Here is a 21,001-nt window from a genome sequence, read left to right as displayed (position 1 = left end):
ATCAAAAAATCAGACTGGATGTTCACATCCTTCCCCCAGCATGTCCGGAAAAAAACAACAACAACACTCACTATGGCCAGAAAGATTCAAGCCTGCATATCTATATCATACACCTCAAAGTGATCTCACCCTAAGATCATAGTGGTTCCTTGGTTTACAGAAGTACGTGAGTCGTCTCTTTTTTCAGGTTGTATTTGTTGCTGGACATTTGTTCTGTTGGGATAACCTTAGGCTCCCCGCACACACAACCTGTCTCACTACCAAGGAAATGCAATAAATCAATGTTATGTATGCGGTTTAACACATTTTATGTAACAAGGCACGTTCTAACCAATCGTATAGTGTTGGTAGACGAACGCATAGCTGTCAACCTTCCCTTTTTTGCGGGAAATTCCCTTATTCCAGCACCATTTCCCACTGCTATACCGGATTGTTAGATATGCCGTAAACTGTCCCCGGGACAGGTGAAGCTGCTAATCTCTTATTTTCGAGGCTGCTGATCCCTTATTTTCAAATCTGAAAGTTGACAGCTATGGACCTGCGTTCTAATGGCAAGTAAGCGCATGCTCTTTCAACTGTCAACGGTCAGTTCATCCTCGGCATTATTATCGTGTTGTCCAGTCAGTTTGGTTCTTGTGTTCCTATAAGTGAGCTGCTGTCACTGACAAATGCTGAATAAACTTACACTGCCTTGGGCTTCTGACTTTTTCCGAACATTTAACAATCAGCGAATAGAAAGAGGATCTATCCAAGCGACGCCGAAACTAAGTAAAAGAATATGAGCTTTACTCTATAAACTGCATTGTCTGTATTAATATCAGGTTCCCCGGGTTTGCGCAGCCAGGCGCCGCTACTCGGGAATAAGCCTGCGGGGATTACTTCTGCAGCGCCAACAACCAGCGCGAGCAGGGCGCAATTGCGCTTTCGCAGCGCCACCTTCCTGCTCCGAGGGGCTTCTCCGTTTCTGAAAATGCAGGCGGCGATGGGGAAAAAGGCGTGCCGCCCTCAAAGGCAACGGGCAGCGGCTTCGTTTCCTCCTCCTGGACCTGTGCGAGCCGTTCTGCACATGCTCAGTGGCAATGAAAGCCGGCCGCAAACTTGGGGGCTCGAAGCTGCGGCTCCTTCCCCTCCCCACCCTATTAGGTTCCTGGATAGCGGCTGAGTCAGGGGCTGAGTCACAGGAAGGAGCGCCTCCCCTGGCAGGACGGGATGGTTTCGTTTCCCCTACTCGGGTTTCCCGTCGCCACTCGGTGCCTCTCTTTGCGCGCAGCCGGAGCCCTTCCTGCGATCCGTGCGTAACAGCCGCGCCCATTTCTCCCGGTACAGTCCTCTTCTCTTTGGGGTGCCAATTGCACCTGTTGCGTGTCCTTTAAAAGAAAGGGTGGTTCCTGATGTTGTGTGTGTGTGGTTAAAAGCTGCCTCGTCTTGGACTGCTTTTGGTAAGCCGAGGAAGAAAATCAATATCTGATTCTAACTTCCAGAAAGGTAGGCGTATTACGAGTGGCTTGCGCGCAACGAATGTTCTAGGAGCGCCTTAAAGGCTGCCAGCATCATTTTGCACAAAAAACGTCCAGGGTCTTAAAAGAGTCCATTGCATCGTATACGCCTACAAAAAGGTTTGTGCCATGACTGATGAAGCGGTTTCTTTTTTTCTGAAGTTCATGCTGCGGTAAAAAAAACACCATGTCAGTGGTAACTACCCGCTTAAGTCGTTGCTTACTAGTTTGCAGAGAGTAAGTCAGGTGGATTGCTTGGCATCAGCGTCTGGGACTTCCTTTGTTGAGGGAGTAAGTAATCTGGGAGGGTCTCAGGGTGTTGTCACCTGTGGGACCTGCACTTTGGTGACACTTCTGTCCTTTGAACAGCTGCACGACACAGGCAGAAATTTAATAGCTGCGGCTTTCCATACTGTGTTTCTCTACTGGGAAAGGCTTCACCTGCAGGATTTCTGCCTGCTGCACTCAGCTGTTAGCGCACAGGAGCTTTGCAAGGGGGGGGGAGAGATAAAACTGACACTGGTGCCTGTTCTTTATTGGTGTTTGTTGGGTTTGCACTGAAAAATCTAATCATCTGCATAGCATGGAAGGAGTGGGTTTTTATGCTCCAGCTTGGTTGATATGCAGGTTGATATGTCCTTAGGACACACGTGTGGGATCTGAAAACAAATTCTTAGGTTTGGGTTTTTTTCTTGTAAAAGTGACCTCCGAGCAGATAAACTGGATGACTGTCTTCTCTGTGCTTGTTTCGTAGGTTATAAGACATGGACCGCCTCACTGCAGCAAACAGTGCCTTTGCACTCAATCTGTTCAAGAAGCTAAGTCAAAATGATAATACAGCGAACATGTTTTTTTCTCCTTTGAGCATTTCTTCTGCTTTGACGATGCTCTCTCTGGGTGCGGCAGGGAACACTGCAGCCCAAATGGCAAAGGTATATCCAGATAAATACTATGAAGGGGAGGGGGGAGCTTGACTTTTGCCTCCATGCATGGTGCTTCCTTTTCTTTGTAGCAGGTCAGGCTGAAATATGCATTTATTAGCGGGCCCCTAAGGCTACTAGTGAACTCCCGTTGCACGGTCCCTACTCCTGCCCACCTAGCTGTTCCAAAGCACGTCAAAATGCAAGTAAATAAATAGGCAGGAAGGTAAACAGCGTTTCCGTGTGCTCTGCTGGTTTCACCAGAAGTGGCTTAGTCATGCTGGCCACATGACCTGGACGTGGATTTTCAACTGATAACACGTTTTTTAGGATTACGTGGATAAATGTCTGTATTTAAATTACTTAACATTATCTGTTAACCATTTATCATCTTACAGGTGCTGTCTGTGACCAACGACGTCGAGTTTCACCAGGGATACGAGAAACTTATTTCTGAAATCAACAAGCCAGACAACAAGTACTTGCTTAGGCTAGCCAATAGGCTCTTTGGAGAAACATCCTATGAGTTTATTTCAGTAAGTTACATGGTTTACAAATATGCTAGAGAAGAGGAAGTGGTATCTGTTCAGATAGTGAACCGTGTTCTGTCACAGATCAGAAACGCAGCTAAGCACTCACTATCCCTTCTGTACTTTCCAGTAAAACCTTCCATCAAACTGAAAGGGACATTTGAATTAGCAGCAGTGATCAGCTTGAGTCCAGGTGGCAGGTTGTACCAGCCAATCTACTTGGTGGATAGATTCATTTCTTTCTCTTTTCCCCTGTCCTTACTTGGCACCATTCGCACTGGATGCTTTTTGTAAGCTGCTCTTGTAAAGCTCCAAAACTGCAGGGTAGCTAATGCTGGACCATAACATTCTTTGTTTTGGAAAAGAGACTGCTTATGGGATGTTGGGTCCCAAAGCACCCTTTTGTTTCTAGCATGTTGGCTCATGAATTTGGTCTAGCCTGCCCAGCCTTTTACAGAGGTCTGCCAACCCCAAAACCATTGTTGACAGAGGCTTCAGAGGCAGTGAGCAGCAGATCAGAGTGCTCTCCATTTTGGTGACTTGCTTCCCCAGCAAGAAGCAGAATGAAGTACTCAGGAAATGGGAGGGAATGCGACTACATTTTCTCAGCTCTTGACTATCTGCAGCCTGTGCTTCTCTCCTTCTCTCATTCACATTTTTTTTTTATATTGTGTAAATGATGGCATTGCACTGGAAGGCAGTTTCCCTTAGCATTTGCACAGGAGTTCACAGACCAGCACTACTGCATTTCCCACGGTCTGTCACTTCTATGACATGCTTGTGAACTTCCAGGGACAGAACGGTAGACTAAGTGGAGCTTTTGCTAGATCAAGCCAAGAGGATAATTACATTTAAAAAACAACTGTAATACAACAGGTAGATGCGGTGGCGCAGCGGCAGCAGGAGGCCCCATTAGCTAAAGTGATGCTTCAGGTTAAGAACAGTTTCAGGTTAAGAACGGACCTCCGGAATGAATTAAGTACATAACCCGAGGTACCACTGTACATTTTTAAAAGAACAACTGTAATATAGCAGGTAGTCGGCACTTTCCAAAGAGTTACCAAATTTGGGGACGAATAAGTATTGCTTAAATAACAGTTTTACTCCATAGAGAAACAGAAAGAGAAAATACCACATTGGAATTCATTATCCGCCTGCATTGAGCAGGATTGATACAGGGCAAATATTGGTAAGCATTTAGCATCCTGCATACAGACCTTTCATGTAGGACTCTCATATACAGTGGTACCTCGGGTTAAGTACTTAATTCGTTCCGGAGGTCCATTCTTAACCTGAAACTGTTCTTAACATGAGGTAGTACTTTAGCTAGTGGGGACTCTTACTGCTGCCATGCTGCTGGAGCACGATTTCTGTTCTCAACCTGAAGCAAAGTTCTTAACCTGAAGCACTATTTCTGGGTTAGCAGAATGTGTAACCTGAAGCGTATGTAACCTGAAGCGTATGTAACCCGAGGTACCACTGTATAAGAATAAGACAATGATTGCTATGTGTATTCTTGAGCAAAAGAAGTTTGTTTGGGTCCGGTTCAGTCCATCTGTTTTGGCTGATAGGAATCTATTGCACATGCCATGACCTTTTTCTTATCAACTGAAGTTAAATTAAGCATCTGCATACGTGTTTCACATCTTTCGGTATCTGAAAATGAAAGAAACATCCTTCTCTCCCTCTCTTTTCTGTGGGACAAAACCTGAATGAAATCAAAGTTTGTTTGTATATCATATATACAGATCCATATATAGCTTTTAATTCTGAAACATATTTGTTTAAGTCATTCATAGACTCCAGCCAGAAATTCTATCGAGCAGGTCTAGAGAAACTAGACTTCATTGAAGCATCAGAGGATTCCAGGAAATACATTAATAATTGGGTGGAAGAACAGACAGCAAGTGAGTAGCAAATTCTTGGGCTTCCATATTGTCTGAGGTTTAGTTCTTAAAATATGAGTTTGTGTCTAAAAAATATGTACTTATTAAAACAGCTCTTTAATCCCTCTTCAAGGTAAAATCCAAAATCTGCTTGCCCCAGTACTAATTGACTCCAGTACAAGGCTGGTCTTGGTGAATGCTATCTATTTCAAGGGAACCTGGGCAAATCAGTTCTGCAAAGATGACACTGAGGAAAGGCCGTTCAAAGTTAGCAAGGTATGAGGTGGGAAATAATGTGAAGAACATCACTGAGCACAGTCTTTATCATTTTGATTACATACACACATTCTGATATTTGGAGTGTTCCCTCCTTCTGTTTTTTTCTTTCATCAGTGGACCAGTTGGGATTTCCCTTCCCACCATGTCCTAAGGACATTCTTTTGCAGAGACAACAGAGGATGAACAGTAAACAAGGTGCAGAGCAGCTCAAGCAGTGCAATAGAAAAGATTACATGCTTAAAACGAAATTCTTCTCCATTTGCAGAATGAAAGCAAACCGGTGCAGATGATGTTCAAGGAAGCTAAATTCAACATGACATGGATATCGGAACTTCGCACCAAAATTCTTGAGATTCCTTATGTTGATAACGAGCTCAGCATGATCATCCTGCTTCCTGATGAGATTGCAGATAATTCTACAGGCCTGGAAAAGGTGAGGCATTTTTGATAAGAATAAAACCATCTAAATTCTTGCCCGTAAAAATTGCCCTTGTATGACGAGAGCATTCTAGCTTCCAACTTCTACGTGATTCTTCCAAGTGCCCAGTGTAACTTATTATATTGTTGGCATCTGCCTGTCTCGAGAGACAATGGAGTGTGCCTTCAGAGGTGAAGTCAAACCACCATGCCAGCAGCGCCGAAATGACCTCCCTGGGGTCAGTGCTGAATTTACGTATAAGCTAAACAAGCTATAGCTTAGGGTCCCACTATTTTGGGCCCCCCAAAGAAATGTAAGGGAAAAAAACCTAGATGTACTTTTCCAAAATATAAGATAAATAACAAATAAAATAAAACCTACACATAGCAACAGTGTTTTGTGTTGTATAGGCTCCTATAATGTAAGTAATGCGTCCCGCCTGCCAGCCTGCTCCCTAAAATATCACTGGTTTGCTCATTTCTATATATATGGTGCCTGCATTCTGCATGTGCAAATGGCTTTAGATACCTTTTAGGTCCATAAATTACTCTACTGTATAATAGTTTGGAGAATTTTCTTAATTCTTTCAGCTAAAATATAGGTATACAATCTATAAACATTGTTCAACATGCTGACAGCTTCTAGGAGCCACAGATGAGAGCTGAGTACAGGGTGGGGGGAAGCAAAGGTGGATAAATTACCCCAGAAGGAGCAATATATGTTTAATATAGCTGTTTATATTTCTATAAGCATAGTTAAGTCTGCCAGCGTTCTGTCTTATTCAGAAAGATGGAAGACATAAAAGCAAGTTGAGCAGAAAGGAATTCTACCCGGACAGACAGGGCAATTGTGAAACAAGTTTAAGTGATGTACATGGAGTCATTTGAGTCACTGTGGTTCCAGTGAAAATGGTTTTATGTAAGAAATGTGAGGATTTATATATGCAGCCAGGATTTCCTTTTTTCCTTGAATGCCTTGTATTTGTCTTATTTTAGCTGGAGAAAGAAATGACCTATGAGAAACTCAAGGATTGGATTAACCCTGAGAAGATGGACCTAACTGAAGTTGAGCTGTTTCTACCCAAATTTAAACTGGAGGAAAAATACGACCTGAAGCCTGTTCTGAGCAGCATGGGAATGGCTGAGGCGTTTGACCCAAGCAAGGCGGATTTCTCTAGGATGTCTCCCAACAATGACTTGGTTTTGTCTGAGGTTGTTCACAAATCCTTTGTAGAGATAAACGAAGAGGGAACTGAGGCCGCTGCTGCTACTGCTCCTCTTATGAATTTCAAGTGTGCTAGGTTTCTGCCGAATTTCACAGCCGACCATCCCTTTCTCTTCCTCATTCGGCACAACAAAACACAAAGCCTTCTCTTCTATGGTAGGTTTTGCTCTCCCTGAAGCAAGCTAACTTCTCAGGAATGTCAAAGAAAAGTGACTTGGCTTTGTCAGAGGTGTATCACAAGTCCTTTGTGGAGATCAATGAAGAGGGCATTGAGGCAGCAGCTGCCTCAGCAGCCACCATTGTAATAAGGTCATCTCAGCATCCCATAAAATTAGAAGCAAACCACCCTTTCATCTTCAAGGCAACAAAAAGCACCCTCTTCTTTGGCAGATTCTCTTTGCCATAGAATGGGGTTGCTGATGCAATGAACCCACTGGTACCTCCCATGGTAAACACACCCTCAAAAATAAAAAATGCGTAAGACAACTTCCTGCCCTTCCTGCTAATTTAATGTGGACACTGGCTCTGCCTTTCTTTCTCTCCTCTGCCAACAGCCATTTTGTGTCATGCCACACGCCCCATGGCAGCCATTTTGTGACTGGCGCCCATAGCAGTTTCTCAAAATTCCAAATTTCCTCATTGGTCCAAAAGGTTTGGCAATCTGAGTATAAATGCTTAGGAGCAGGCTGAAATACCACAGGCATCACATTGAGGCCTAATGCTGTTTTAGACATAACCTATATAAGCTTTTCTGCCTTCCTTCTGTTACCCAAATCTGTCTCTGTACATGACAAGTGTGTAGCATCACATTCTTAATTCTTCTCTAAATGCCGGTCATCATTGTCTGTAAAACATGCATTTTAAAGCAAGAAATGTAGTTTTGAAACTTATGTTTCCACTGTGAAAACAGTGCAGCCCACTTGCATTAAAATAATTGACAACACTCCTGTTTGTTTATTTATTTTATATATTCATCATCTCACCAGCTGGTTAGTACAAAGAAAGAGCAATTAGATGGAACCTGTTCCAAACTGGAGGATATATTCCGGACCAGTTGGGATAGTATGGGAAATGCATGCAAAATCCAGAGGCTTCTGGGAGAACGTCCTTTGACAAGTTGTAATTGAGTCAAGTCTCTGCTCTGCAGAAATGGTTCATGTTCCTATACGTGTTTTCCTCAAGTGTCGTGATCTGAGTTCTCCTTTTGCATCACTGATAGGCACATTCTGGTACTTTTGATTCCCCACGGCTTGCTTGCATTTCAGGCATTAGAAGTTTGCCCTCTGTATTTATGCACCAACTGTCCATTATGCTTAACCTTACTCAGTTGCAACACAGCATCACCAGGGTCAGAATCCTAACTGGTACCCGTCCGCGTTTCCCAATAGCAATGGTCTTAGAAACTATAGCAGGATCTCCTTCTCAGGCCTCAACATGGTTCTAACAGGGCATCATAATCTCACCCAGGTAGTCTGACCTTTGTTTTAAGCATCGTAGTTGTGTGTATTGGGCAACAAATTGAAGGCATGAATATTGTTTATTACCCAGGTTCCCCACATGGTTAACAACAATCTGGTCACTTTCAGTAGATCAAATAGTGTCCCGCCGTGCTTTCATTTGAAGAGATGGGACTCCCTCAACACTCCTCATAAACACACTCTTATGGGCAGGACACCCAAATCCCAACACTTCTCCAGAATAGTCCACAGATTAATCACCACATACCCAGAGGTTCCTCTGAACTGTACAAGCTTACCCAATCTTTCCGGAGAATATTGCAGTCATCAAAAAATCAAACTGGATGTTCCCATCCTTCACCCAGCATGTCCGGGGAAAAACAACAACACTCAGTATGGCCAGAAATATTCAAGCCTGCATATCTAGAATACACACCTCAAAGGAGCTGATCTCAGCCGAAGGTCATAGTGGTTCCTTGGTTTACAGAAGTACGTGTGTCGTCTCTTTTTTCAGGTTGTATTTTCTAGGGATCAATTCCATTTGTTGCGAGACATTCATGTTCGTAGAATAACCCTAGGCTCCCCGCACGCACAACCTCTCTCACTACCAAGGAAAGGCAATAAATCAGTGTTATGTATTGAGTTTAACACATTTTATGTTACAAGGCGCATTCTAACCAATCGCAGAAGCGTTGGTAGATGAACACTTAGCTGTCAACCTTCCCTTTTTTTGCGGGAAATTCCCTTATTCCAACGCCGTTTCCCGCTGCTATCCCGGATTGTTAGATATCCCATAGACTGTCCCCTGGACTGGTGAGGCTGCTGATCCCTTATTTTCTAATCTGAAAGTTGACAGCTATGGACCTGCGTTCTAATGGCAAGTAAGCGCATGCTCTTTCAACTGTCAAACTGTCAACGGTCAGTTCATCCTCGGCATTATTATCGTGTTGTCCAGTCAGTTTGGTTCTTGTTTTCCTATGAGTGAGCTGTTGTCACTGACAAATGCTGAATAAACTTACACTGCCTTGGGCTTCTGACTTCTTCCGAACATTTAACAATCAGCGAATAGAAAGAGGATCTATCCAAGCAACGCCGACACTAAGTAAAAGAATATGAGCTTTACCCTATAAACTGCATTGTCTGTATTAATGTCAGGCTCCCCGGGTTTGCGCAGCCAGGCGCCCTTACTCGGGAGTAAGCCTGCGGGGATTACTTCTGCAGCGCCAACAACCAGCGCGAGCAGGGCGCAATTGCGCTTTCGCAGCGCCACCTTCCTGCTCCGAGAGGCTTCTCCGTTTCTGAAAAAACAGGCGGCGACGGGGAAAAAGAAGACGGGCAGCGGCTTCGTTTCCTCCTGCTGGGCATGTGCAAGCCGTTCTGCACATAGGCGCCGACTCCATGGGGCCTGAGGGGGCCCGAGCCCCCTCAAAAATTCGTTTGGGGGGGCTCAGCCCCCCCAATAATCTCGGGCGGCGGTGGGCGCGTCCGCGGCTTTTATAGGGCGCCCGGCGCGCACCAGCTCGATAACGGGCACCGGTGCGGCGGGGGGCGCCGGGCCGGGGGAGGGGGGCGGCCGGCCTGTCTCCTTGGCAACCCCATTGAGCAGCGCCGGCTCCCCTGGGAGGGCCATCCCCCCGCGCCGCCGATCGCCAACACCGCCGACGCTGTGGCTGCCCGAGCCCGAGCCTGAGCCAAAGCCAGAGCCAAAGCCCGAGCCCTGTCAGTCAGGAAGGAAGGAAGGAAGGAAGGAGAAATGGGGAGGGAGACGAGGGAGGAAAATTGCGCGCAGGGTGAAGAAAGGAGAAGGGTGAACGAGACGAGCTTCCAACCCAAAAAAGGGCTGGAAGACTGGGAGGATGAAGGATCGGGAAAGAAAGTGACGCTTTCCCCGCCCGCGACGTCGCCCGCTTGTCATTGGCAGCGCAGCGGGCGCCCAGAGGGGCTGGGCACCTGCGCAGGGCCGCTCCGCAGCCGCGGAGGACAGCTGCGCGGCTAGCAAGGTGCGGCGCGTAGAGCGTGGCCCTTGTGTGGCCCGGTGGCCAGGCAAGCTCGGGCGGGGACCCCCATGCGAATCTAAGACGGGAGAAGAGGGCAGAGCAAAGGGGGTCCCTTCCCCAACCTCCGGCTCTGAGACTTCCCTGCGCCCCAGAAAAGCGAAAGGATTTTCTCTTCTTTTTTTTTTATAAATATTTTATTAAGTTTTCAAATACAAAGTTAGAAACATACACTGAAGAAAAAAGTAAAAGAACAAGAAAAAGAAAAGAAGAAAAAGAAGAAAAGAAAACCAACCATTCAACACATTTTTTATATAACTAACTGGACTTCCTCGCATCTCCCTTACCCTGCATTCTTTATAATAAAGATATCAGCAAATTATTACCTTGTTTCGTACCTTATTTTGTACTTTTCAAATACTATACCTCTAAATTTAACATACTTTTCATCAGTTACTTATATCTTAAATTAAACATAGTATTACCTTAGATTTTGACCTTTTCTTACTTAAAATATAATTTCCTGTTTCCCAAATCTAATTGCTGAAGCTATAGTTTCCGAATCGTGTAAATTTTTAACATTCATACAACTTATATTGTTTTTGTAAATAGTCCTTAAATTTTTTCCAGTCCTCTTCCGTTGTTTCTTCTCCCAAATCTCGGATTCTGCCCGTCATTTCAGCCAGTTCCATGTAGTCCATCAATTGCGTCTGCCACTCTTCCAGTGTGGGCAAATATTGTGTCTTCCAATATTTTGCGATAAGTATTCTTGCTGCTGTAGTTGCATACATAAAGAAAGTTCTATCCTTCTTTAACACTTTCTGGCCAACAATGCCCAAGAGGAAGGCCTCTGGTTTCTTGGGAAAGGTATACTTAAATACCTTTTTTAACTCATTATAGATCATTTCCCAGAAGGCCTTCACTTTTGGACAAGTCCACCAGAGGTGAAAGAATGTCCCTTCAGCCTCCTTACATTTCCAACATTTATTATCAGACAGGTGATATATTTTTGCAAGCTTGACTGGGGTCATGTACCACCTATAAATCATTTTCATAATATTTTCCTTCAAGGCATTACATGCCGTGAATTTCATTCCGGTGGTCCATAACCTTTCCCAGTCCTCAAACATGATGTTATACCCAATATCCTGAGCCCATTTTATCATGGCTGATTTGACTGTCTCATCCTGAGTGATTTTCTCTTCAACCTGCCCTCCATCCTCTTGCAGAAAACTCTTTGCCTGCCCTGCCCGTATCTCGTTTTTGCTTTTTAATTCCACACACGCACCCTTCGGACTTCATGGCAATCGGGCGCACGGGTGCGTTTCCTAAGAGAGTGAGGACCCCCGCCTCCTCCCCACCTGCTCCCTCGCCAGCCAGCCAGCCGCGCGCCCTAGCCGGAGAGCCCCGGCCGTCCCCGTCGCGCAATCGGCTGGATCTCCCTTCAGCAGGCCGTGCTCACAACTCGGCCCAGCGACCCCCAGCAGCGGATCTCCGGCTCAGCTGAAGAATCTGGCAACAAGCCCCCTCCTCCCCAATCGCTCCGCCGAAATACGCTCCAAAACCCCCCCAGATAGGCCGCCGGCCGCCAAGTCTAGTGGCGCCCTGAGCGAGGGTCTCTCCCCAACACCGCCACCTCGAACTGCGTTCTCCCGGCTACCCGAGCGAACCAGCGGCAGGACCCCGGTATGGGCCCCCCCAATATTTTTTATAAGTCGGCGCCCCTGGTTCTGCACATGCTCAGTGGCAATGGAAGCCGGCCGCAAACTTGGGGGGCTCGAAGCTGCGGCTCCTTCCCCCCCGCCTCGCCACCCTATTAGGTTCCTGGATAGCGGCTGAGTCAGGGGCTGAGTCACAGGGAGGAGCGCCTCCCCTGGCAGGACGGGATGGTTTCGTACCTCCTACTCGGGTTTCCCGTCGCCACTCGGTGCCTCTCTTTACTCGCAGCCGGAGCCCTTCCTGCAATCCGTGCGTAACAGCCGCGCGCATTTCTCCCGGTACAGTCCTCTTCTCTTTGGGTTTCCATTTGTACCTGTTGCGTGTCTTTTAAAGGAAAGGCGGTGGGTCCTGATGTTGTCTGGGACTTCCTTTGTTGAGGAAGTAATTAATCTGGGAGGGTCTCAGGGTGTTGTCACCTGTGGGACCTGCACTTCTGTGCACACTTCTGTCCTTTGAACAGCTGCACGACACAGGCAGAAATTTTATAGCTGCGGCTTTCCATACTGTGTTTCTCTACCAAAGTTGTTGAGCTTCTTTTTAGGATTGAAGTTGCTGAGCATTTTTTTTTAGGATTTTACCCCAGGACAGAAGGGGCCGAATTAAACCCCCGAACCAGACTTTGGACATGCCTGCCCTAATATTGGTAGAAGGAGTTTTGAAAGATTTGTACATCTTAGTGCCAGTAGTCACAATATAGTTATAAAAGCATCAAACAGGACTTCATGCAAGCTTGATCCCCTTCAGGACACGGTTTATCAAATATAGATTTAATTGCGAAAGTCAGGCTATTATAGCTGTTGGCTTGCTAACTTAATTCTGCGACCTGAGGCTTTAGTAGTCCTGTTTTTGAGGCTAGAATTATGCAGTGGGGAGGGACAACAGGCTCTCAAATGATGCTTTACAGTGGTATCTCGGGTTACATACACTTCAGGTTACATACGCTACAGGTTACAGACTCTGCTAACCCAGAAATATCACCTCAGGTTAAGAACTTTGCTTCAGGATGAGAACAGAAATAGTGCAGCAGCGGCAGCGGCATGGCAGCAGCAGGAGGCTCCATTAGCTAAAGTGGTGCTTCAGGTTAAGAACAGTTTCAGGTTAAGAACGGATCTCCGGGATGAATTACCGTATTTTTAGCTCTATAACACGCACCAGACCATAACACGCACATAGTTTTTAGAGGAGGAAAACAAGAAAAAAATATTCTAAATGAAATAGTGGATATATGATTTTTGTGGTTCATGCTGTGGCCACAGACTTGTGATCTGACAGTGAGTTTGGAGTAGCCCAATGCAAAAATCCTGAGGATCCATGTGGATCCATACTTTGTAACCACAGAGGAGGGAAGGAAGGGGAAGTATGGATCCTCTCCTCACGACTGCAGCAGATCCCCCCCACCACCACCCGCAGGCATTCGCTCCATAACACGCACAGACATTTCCCCTTACTTTCTAGGAGGAAAAAAGTGAGTGTTATGGTGCAAAAAATACGGTAAGTACTTAACCCAAAGTACCACTGTATGTCCCAAAGGGGGTAATGTGGCATATAAGATGCAATAGACTTTAAATTTAAAGCTGATCTTCTTAGAAATCAAGTGAGGGCAAATGTTACTCTCCTCCTGGGCATTTTTGCAAATTACTGTCTGCTGGCCATTGCTTTCATCTAAAGAAATGTAGCATGTGATTGACGGATCCTCTGTGGGCTGCAGCCTCCCCCACACCAGAAAACGGTCGCTGGGTGGCATTTTGGAGAGCATGAAAATGTTCCAGCATGGGAATTACAGGTTGATATGCATTTGGATACGTGTGGGATCTGAAAACAAATGCTTAGGTTTGGGGTTTTTCTTGTAAAAGTGACCTCCGAGCAGATAAACTGGATGACTGTCTTCTCTGTGCTTGTTTCGTAGGTTATAAGACATGGACCACCTCACTGCAGCAAACAGTGCCTTTGCCCTCAATCTGTTCAAGAAGCTAAGTCAAAATGATAATACAGCGAACGTGTTTTTTTCTCCGTTGAGCATTTCTTCTGCTTTGACGATGGTCTCTCTGGGTGCGGCAGGGAACACTGCAGCCCAAATGGCAAAGGTATATCCAGATAAATACTATTAAGGGGAGGGGGGAGCTTGACTTTTGCCTCCATGCATGGTGCTTCCTTTTCTTTGTAGCAGGTCAGGCTGAAATATGCATTTAGAGTATTTCACTCTCTTGTTTGCTGAAAGGCATGGATTTTTCAACTAATACAGTTTTTAAGGAGTACGTAGATAAATGTATTTAAATTACTGTACTTAACATTATCTGTTAACCATTTATTGTCTTACAGGTGCTGTCTGTGACCAACGACATCGAGTTTCACCAGGGATACGAGAAACTTATTTCTGAAATCAACAAGCCAGACACCAAGTACTTGCTTAGGCTAGCCAACAGGCTCTTTGGAGAAACTTCCTATGAGTTTATTTCAGTAAGTTACATGGTTTACAAATATGCTAGAGAAGAGGAAGTGGTCTCTGTTCAGATAGTGAACCGTGTTCTGTCGCAGATCAGAAACGCAGCTAAGGACTCACTATCCGTTCTGTACTTTCCAGTAAAACCTTCCATCAAACTGAAAGGGACATTTGAATTAGCAGCAGTGATCAGCTTGAGTCCAGGTGGCAGGTTGTACCAGCCAATCTACTTGGTGGATAGATTCATTTCTTTCTCTTTTCCCCTGTCCTTACTTGGCACCAGGACATTAGCTGGGATAATAATAATAATATTTATTATTTATACCCTGCCCATATGGCTGGGTTTCCCCAGGCACTCTATGCAGCTCCCAGCAGAACATTAAAACAGAAGAAAACTACAAACATTAAAAACTTCCCTAAACAGGTCTGCCTTCAGATGTTTCTAAAAGTCATATAGTTGCTTATTTCCTTGACATCTGATGGAAGGGCGTTCCAAAGGGCGGACGCCACTACCAAGAAGGCCCTCTGCCTGGTTCCCTGTAGCTTAGCTTCTCGCAGGGAGGGAACCACCGGAAGGCCCTCAGCGTCCGGGCTGAACGATGGGGGTGGAGACGCTCCTTCAACTATATAGAGCCGAGGCTTTTTAGGGCTTTAAAGGTCAGCTCCAACACTTTTGACTTGTGCATGGAAACATACTGGGAACCAATGTAGGTCTTTCAGGACGGGTGTTATACTGTCTCGTCGGCCACTCTGAAGATGCACCTCTTTACCCTATGGCCTATGTGTTTTCAGGACCCAGGCCATTGCTGTGACTTTTTAATATATGTAATACGTACAGAATTTTAAATTGTTGTAATCTGCCATGGGACCTGGAAGGCAAAGTCCCCCAGCGTTTGCACAAAGAGTTCACAGACCAGCACTGCTGCATTTCCCTATCTGTTTATGGGCCTTTGAATCCAGGCCATTATAGAGAAATGTGTGTTAATTTTATGACATGCTTGTGAGCTTCCAGGGACAGAATGTTAGACTAAGAGGAGCTTTTGCTAGATCAAGCCAAGAGGATAATTACAATAAAAAAAACTGTAATACAACAGGTAGTTGGCACTTTCCAAAGAGTAGCCAAATTTGGAGACAAATAAGTATTGCTTACGTAACGTTTTTTTTTCCATAGAGGAATGGAAAGAAAAAACAACACATTGGAATTCATTATCTGCCTGCATTGAGCAGGATTGATACAGGGGCAAATCTTCATAAGCATTTAGCATCCTGCATATGGACCTTTCATGTAGGACTCTCATATATAAGAATAAGACAAGGATTGCTATGTGTATTCTTGAGCAAAAGAAGTTTGTTTGGGTCTGGTTCAGTCCATCTGTTTTGGCTGATAGGAATCTATTGCACATGCCATGACCTTTTTCTTATCAACTGAAGTTAAATCAAGCATCTGCATACGTGTTTCACATCTTTTAGTATCTGAAAATGGAAAAAACATCCTTCTCTCCCCCTCTTTTCTGTGGAACAAAACCTGATTGAAATCAAAGTTTGTGTGTATATGATATATACAGATCCATATATAGCTTTTAATTCTGAAACATATTTGTTTAAGTCATTCATAGACTCCAGCCAGAAATTCTATCGAGCAGGTCTAGAGAAACTAGACTTCATTAAAGCATCAGAGGATTCCAGGAAATACATTAATAATTGGGTGGAAGAACAGACAGCAAGTGAGTAGCAAATTCTTGGGTTTCCATATTGTCGGAGGTTTAGTTCTTAAAATATGAGTTTGTGTCTGAAAAATATGTTCTTATTAAAACAGCTCTTTAATCCCTCTTCAAGGTAAAATCCAAAATCTGCTCGCCCCAGGAATAATTGACTCCAGTACAAGGCTGGTCTTGGTGAATGCTATCTATTTCAAGGGAAACTGGGCAAATCAGTTCCGCAAAGATCTCACTGAGGAAACGCCGTTCAAAATTAGCAAGGTATGAGGTGGGACATAATGTGAAGCACATCACTGAGCAAACAGTCTTTATCGTTTTGATTAAATTACATACATTGTGATATTTGGAGTGTTCCCTCCTTCTGTTTTTTTCTTTCATCAGTTGACCAGGTAGGATTTCCCTTCCCAACATGTCCTAAGGACATTCTTTTGCAGAGACAACAGAGGATGAACAGTAAACAAGGTGCAGAGCAGTTCAAGCAATGCAATAGAAAAGATTATATGCTTAAAACGAAATTCTTCTCCATTTGCAGAATGAAAGCAAACCAGTGCAGATGATGTTCAAGAAAGCTAAATTCAACATGACATGGATATCGGAACTTCGCACCAAAATTCTTGAGATTCTTTATGTTGAAAACGAGCTCAGCATGATCATCTTGCTTCCTGATGAGATTGCAGATAATTCTACAGGCCTGGAAAAGGTGAGGCATTGTTGCTGAGAATAAAACCATCTAAATTCTTGTCCATAAAAATTGCCCTTGTTGGTACATGACAAGAGCATTCTAGCTTCCAGCTTCTACATGATTCTTCCACGTGCCCAGTGTAACTTATTATATTGTTGGCATCTGTCTCGAGAGACAATGGAGTGTGCCTCCAGGGGTGAAGTCAAACCACCATGCCAGCAGTGCCAAAATGACCTCCTTGGGGTCAGTGCCGAATTTACGTATAAGCTAAACAAGCTATAGCTTAGGGTCCCACTCTTTTGGGGCCCCCAAAAAACGTAAAGGAAAAAAACTAGATGTACATTTCCAAAATATAAGATAAAAAACAAATAAAATAAAACCTACACATAGCAACAGTGTTTTGTGTTGTATAGGCTCCTGTAATGTAAGTAATGGGTCCTGCCTGCCAGCCTGCTCCCTAAAATATCACTGGTTTGCTCATTTCTATATATATGGTGCCTGCATTCTGCATGTGCAAATGGCTTTAGATACCTTTTAGGTCCATTACTATACTGTATAATAGTTTGGAGAATTTTCCTAATTCTTTCAGCTAAAATATAGGTATACAATTTATAAACATTGTTCAACATGCTGACAGCTTCTAGGAGCCACAGGTGAGAGCTGAGTACAGGGTGGGGGGAAGCAAAGGTGGATAAATTACCCCAGAAGGAGCAATATATAAAGCTGCTTATATTTCTATAAGCATAGTTAAGTCTGCCAGTGTTCTGTCTTATTCAGAAAGATGGAAGGCATAAAAGCAAGTTGAGCAGAAAGGAATTCTACCTGGACAGAAAGAGCAATTGTGAAACAAGTTTAAGTGATGTACATGGAGTCATTTGAGTCACTGTGAATCCAGTGAAAATGGTTTGATGTAAGAAATGTGAGGATTTTTATATGCAGCCAGGATTTCCTTTTTTCCTTGAATGCCTTGTGTTTGTCTTATTTTAGCTGGAGAGAGAAATGACCTATGAGAAACTGAAGGATTGGATTAACCCTGAGAAGATGGACCTAACTGAAGTTCAGCTGTCTCTGCCCAAATTTAAACTGGAGGAAAAATACGACCTGAAGCCTGTTCTGAGCAGCATGGGAATGGCTGAGGCGTTTGACCCAAGCAAGGCGGATTTCTCTAGGATGTCTCCCAACAATGACTTGGTTTTGTCTAAGGTTGTTCACAAATCCTTTGTAGAGGTAAACGAAGAGGGAACTGAGGCCGTTGCTGCTACTGCTGCTGTAATGACTAAGCGGCGTGCTAGGATTGTGCCCTGTGTCACAGCCGACCATCCCTTTCTCTTCTTCATTTGGCACAACAAAACACAAAGCCTTCTTTTCTATGGTAGGTTTTGCTCTCCCTGAAGCAAGCTAACTTCTCAGGAATGTCAAAGAAAAGTGACTTGGCTTTGTCAGAGGTGTATCACAAGTCCTTTGTGGAGATCAATGAAGAGGGCATTGAGGCAGCAGCTGCCTCAGCAGCCACCATTGTAATAAGGTCATCTCAGCATCCCATAAAATTAGAAGCAAACCACCCTTTCATCTTCAAGCACCCTCTTCGTTGGCAGATTCTCTTTGTCATAGAATGGGGTTGCCAGTGCAGTGAATCCACTGGTACCTCCCATGGTAGACACACTCCGAAAAATAAAAAATGCATAAGAGAACTTCCTGCCAAGTTAATGTTGACACCAGCTTTGCCTCTCTTTCTCTCCTCTGCCAACAGCCATTTTGTGTCATGCCACACGCTCCATGGCAGCCATGTTGTGACTGGCGCCCATAGCAGTTTCTCAAAATTCCAAATGTCCTCATTGTTCCAAAAAGGTTGGCAATCTGAATATAAATGCTTAGGAGCAGGCTGAAATACCACAGGCATCACATTGAGACCTAATGCTGTTTTAGACATTATCTCTATAAGCTTTTCTGCCTTCCTTCTGTTGCCCAAATCTGTCTCTGTACAAAAGTGTGCAGCATCACATTCTTAATTCTTCTCTAAATGCCAGTCATCATTGTCTGTAAAACATGCATTTTAAAGCTATAAATGTAGTTTTGAAAATTATGTTTCCACTGTGCAAAACAGTAGTTTTTTAAAGCTCTTATCTTCTCTCCCTGTGCCACATGACATGGAGTGCAGCCCACTTGCATTAAAATCATTGACAGCACTCTATTTATTTATTTTATATATTCATCATCTCACCAGCTGGTTAGTACAAAGAAGGAGCAATTAGACAGAACCTGTTCCAAACTGGAGGATATATTCCGGACCAGTTGGGATAGTATGGAAAATGCATGCAAAATCCAGAGGCTTCTGGGAGAACGTCCTTTGACAAGTTCTAATTGAGTCAAGTCTCTGCTCTGCAGAAATGGTTAATGTTCCTATACGTATTTTCTTCAGGCGTTGTGATCTGAGTTCTCCTTCTGCATCACTGATAGGCACATTCTGGTACCTCTGTTTCCTCACGGCTTGCTTGCATTTCAGGCATTAGAAGTTTGTCCTCTGCATTTATGTACAAACTGTCCATTATGCTTAACCTTACTCAGTTTCAACACAGCATCATCAGGGTCAGAATCCTAACTGGTACCCGTCCTCGTTTCCCAATAGCAATGGTCTTAGAAACTATAGCAGGATCTCCTTCTCAGGCCTCAACATGGTTCTAACAGGGCATCATAATCTCACCCAGGTAGTCTGACCTTTGTTTTAAGCATCGTAGTTGTGTGTATTGGGCAACAAATTGAAGGCATAAATATCATTTATTGACCAGGTTCCCCACATGGTTAACAACAATCTGGTCGCTTTCAGTAGATCAAATGGTGTCCCGCCGTGCTTTTCATTTCAACACTCCTCATAAACACACTCTTATGGGCAGGACACCCAAATCCCAACACTTCTCCAGAATAGTCCACAGATTAATCACCACATACCCAGAGATTCCTCTGAACTGAACAAGCTTACCCAATCTTTCTGGAGAATATTGCAGTCATCAAAAAATCAGACTGGATGTTCCCATCCTTCCCCCAGCATGTCCGGAAAACAACAATAACAACACTCACTATGGCCAGAAAGATTCAAGCCTGCATATCTATATCATCCACCTCAAAGTGATCTCACCCTAAGATCATAGTGGTTCCTTGGTTTACAGAAGTACGTGTGTCGTCTCTTTTTTCAGGTTGTATTTGTTGCTGGACATTTGTGCTGTTGGGATAACCTTAGGCTCCCCGCACACACAACCTGTCTCACTACCAAGGAAATGCAATAAATCAATGTTATGTATGGGGTTTAACACATTTTATGTAACAAGGCACGTTCTAACCAATTGTATAGTGTTTGTAGACGAACGCATAGCTGTCAACCTTCCCTTTTTTGCGGTAAATTCCCTTATTCCAGCACCATTTCCCGCTGCTATCCCGGATTGTTAGATATGCCGTAGACTGTCCCCGGGACAGGTGAAGCTGCTGATCTCTTATTTTCGAGGCTGCTGATCCCTTATTTTCAAATCTGAAAGTTGACAGCTATGGACCTGCGTTCTAATGGCAAGTAAGCGCATGCTCTTTCAACTGTCAACGGTCAGTTCATCCTCGGCATTATTATCGTGTTGTCCAGTCAGTTTGGTTCTTGTGTTCCTATAAGTGAGCTGTTGTCACTGACAAATGCTGAATAAACTTACACTGCCTTGGGCTTCTGACTTTTTCCGAACATTTAACAATCAGCGAATAGAAAGAGGATCTATCCAAGCGACGCCGACACTAAGTAAAAGAATATGAGCTTTACTCTATAAACTGCATTGTCTGTATTAATATCAGGTTCCCCGGGTTTGCGCAACCAGGCGCCCTTACTCGGGAGTAAGCCTGCGGGGATTACTGTTGCAGCGCCAACAACCAGCGCGAGCAGGGCGCAATTGCGCTTTCGCAGTGCCACCTTCCTGCTCCGAGGGGCTTCTCCGTTTCTGAAAATGCGGGCGGCGATGGGGAAAAAGGCGTGCCGCCCTCAAAGGTAACGGGCAGCGGCTTCGTTTCCTCCCCTGGACCTGTGCGAGCCGTTCTGCACATGCTCAGTGGCAATGAAAGCCGGCCGCAAACTTGGGGGCTCGAAGCTGCGGCTCCTTCCCCTCCCCACCCTATTAGGTTCCTGGATAGCGGCTGAGTCAGGGGCTGAGTAACAGGAAGGACGCCTCCCCTGGCAGGACGGGATGGTTTCGTTTCCCCTTGTCTGGTTT

The 21,001-nt window shown here is 44.6% G+C and overlaps 2 protein-coding genes across 2 annotated transcripts; both read left to right on the top strand.

The window, feature by feature from the left end:
* Positions 1-850: 850 nt before the first annotated feature.
* LOC310714265 (serpin B6-like) lies at positions 851-7,696 on the top strand. Its single transcript, XM_083519586.1, has 7 exons — positions 851-1,485; positions 2,251-2,428; positions 2,815-2,952; positions 4,736-4,853; positions 4,966-5,108; positions 5,377-5,544; positions 6,525-7,696. Exons 2-7 carry the CDS (start codon positions 2,261-2,263, stop codon positions 6,927-6,929), a joined length of 1,140 nt encoding a protein of 379 aa, XP_083375712.1. The 5' UTR covers positions 851-1,485; positions 2,251-2,260; the 3' UTR covers positions 6,930-7,696.
* A 4,451-nt stretch (positions 7,697-12,147) lies between these two features.
* On the top strand, positions 12,148-18,657 carry LOC310714260 (serpin B6-like). Its single transcript, XM_083519575.1, has 7 exons — positions 12,148-12,201; positions 13,830-14,007; positions 14,243-14,380; positions 15,970-16,087; positions 16,200-16,342; positions 16,614-16,781; positions 17,751-18,657. Exons 2-7 carry the CDS (start codon positions 13,840-13,842, stop codon positions 18,153-18,155), a joined length of 1,140 nt encoding a protein of 379 aa, XP_083375701.1. The 5' UTR covers positions 12,148-12,201; positions 13,830-13,839; the 3' UTR covers positions 18,156-18,657.
* Positions 18,658-21,001: the final 2,344 nt, after the last annotated feature.

The sequence above is a fragment of the Podarcis liolepis genome, assembly GCF_965112155.1.
Source record: "Podarcis liolepis genome assembly, chromosome: 8".
Lineage (NCBI taxonomy): Eukaryota > Metazoa > Chordata > Lepidosauria > Squamata > Lacertidae > Podarcis > Podarcis liolepis.
The sequence above is the reverse complement of the archived record's forward strand: the minus strand, read 5'-3'. Positions and strand labels throughout refer to the sequence as shown.

Bases quoted from the DNA above. Each gene is read 5' to 3' on its own strand.
- LOC310714265 (XM_083519586.1), top strand. From the start codon at position 2,261: ATGGACCGCCTCACTGCAGCAAACAGTGCCTTTGCACTCAATCTGTTC. The intron at 2,429-2,814 runs GTATATCCAGAT...ATCATCTTACAG, and splicing joins CTGCAGCCCAAATGGCAAAG to GTGCTGTCTGTGACCAACGA. The intron at 5,109-5,376 runs GTATGAGGTGGG...CTCCATTTGCAG, and splicing joins GGCCGTTCAAAGTTAGCAAG to AATGAAAGCAAACCGGTGCA.
- LOC310714260 (XM_083519575.1), top strand. From the start codon at position 13,840: ATGGACCACCTCACTGCAGCAAACAGTGCCTTTGCCCTCAATCTGTTC. The intron at 14,381-15,969 runs GTAAGTTACATG...TATTTGTTTAAG, and splicing joins CTTCCTATGAGTTTATTTCA to TCATTCATAGACTCCAGCCA. The intron at 16,782-17,750 runs GTGAGGCATTGT...GTCTTATTTTAG, and splicing joins ATTCTACAGGCCTGGAAAAG to CTGGAGAGAGAAATGACCTA.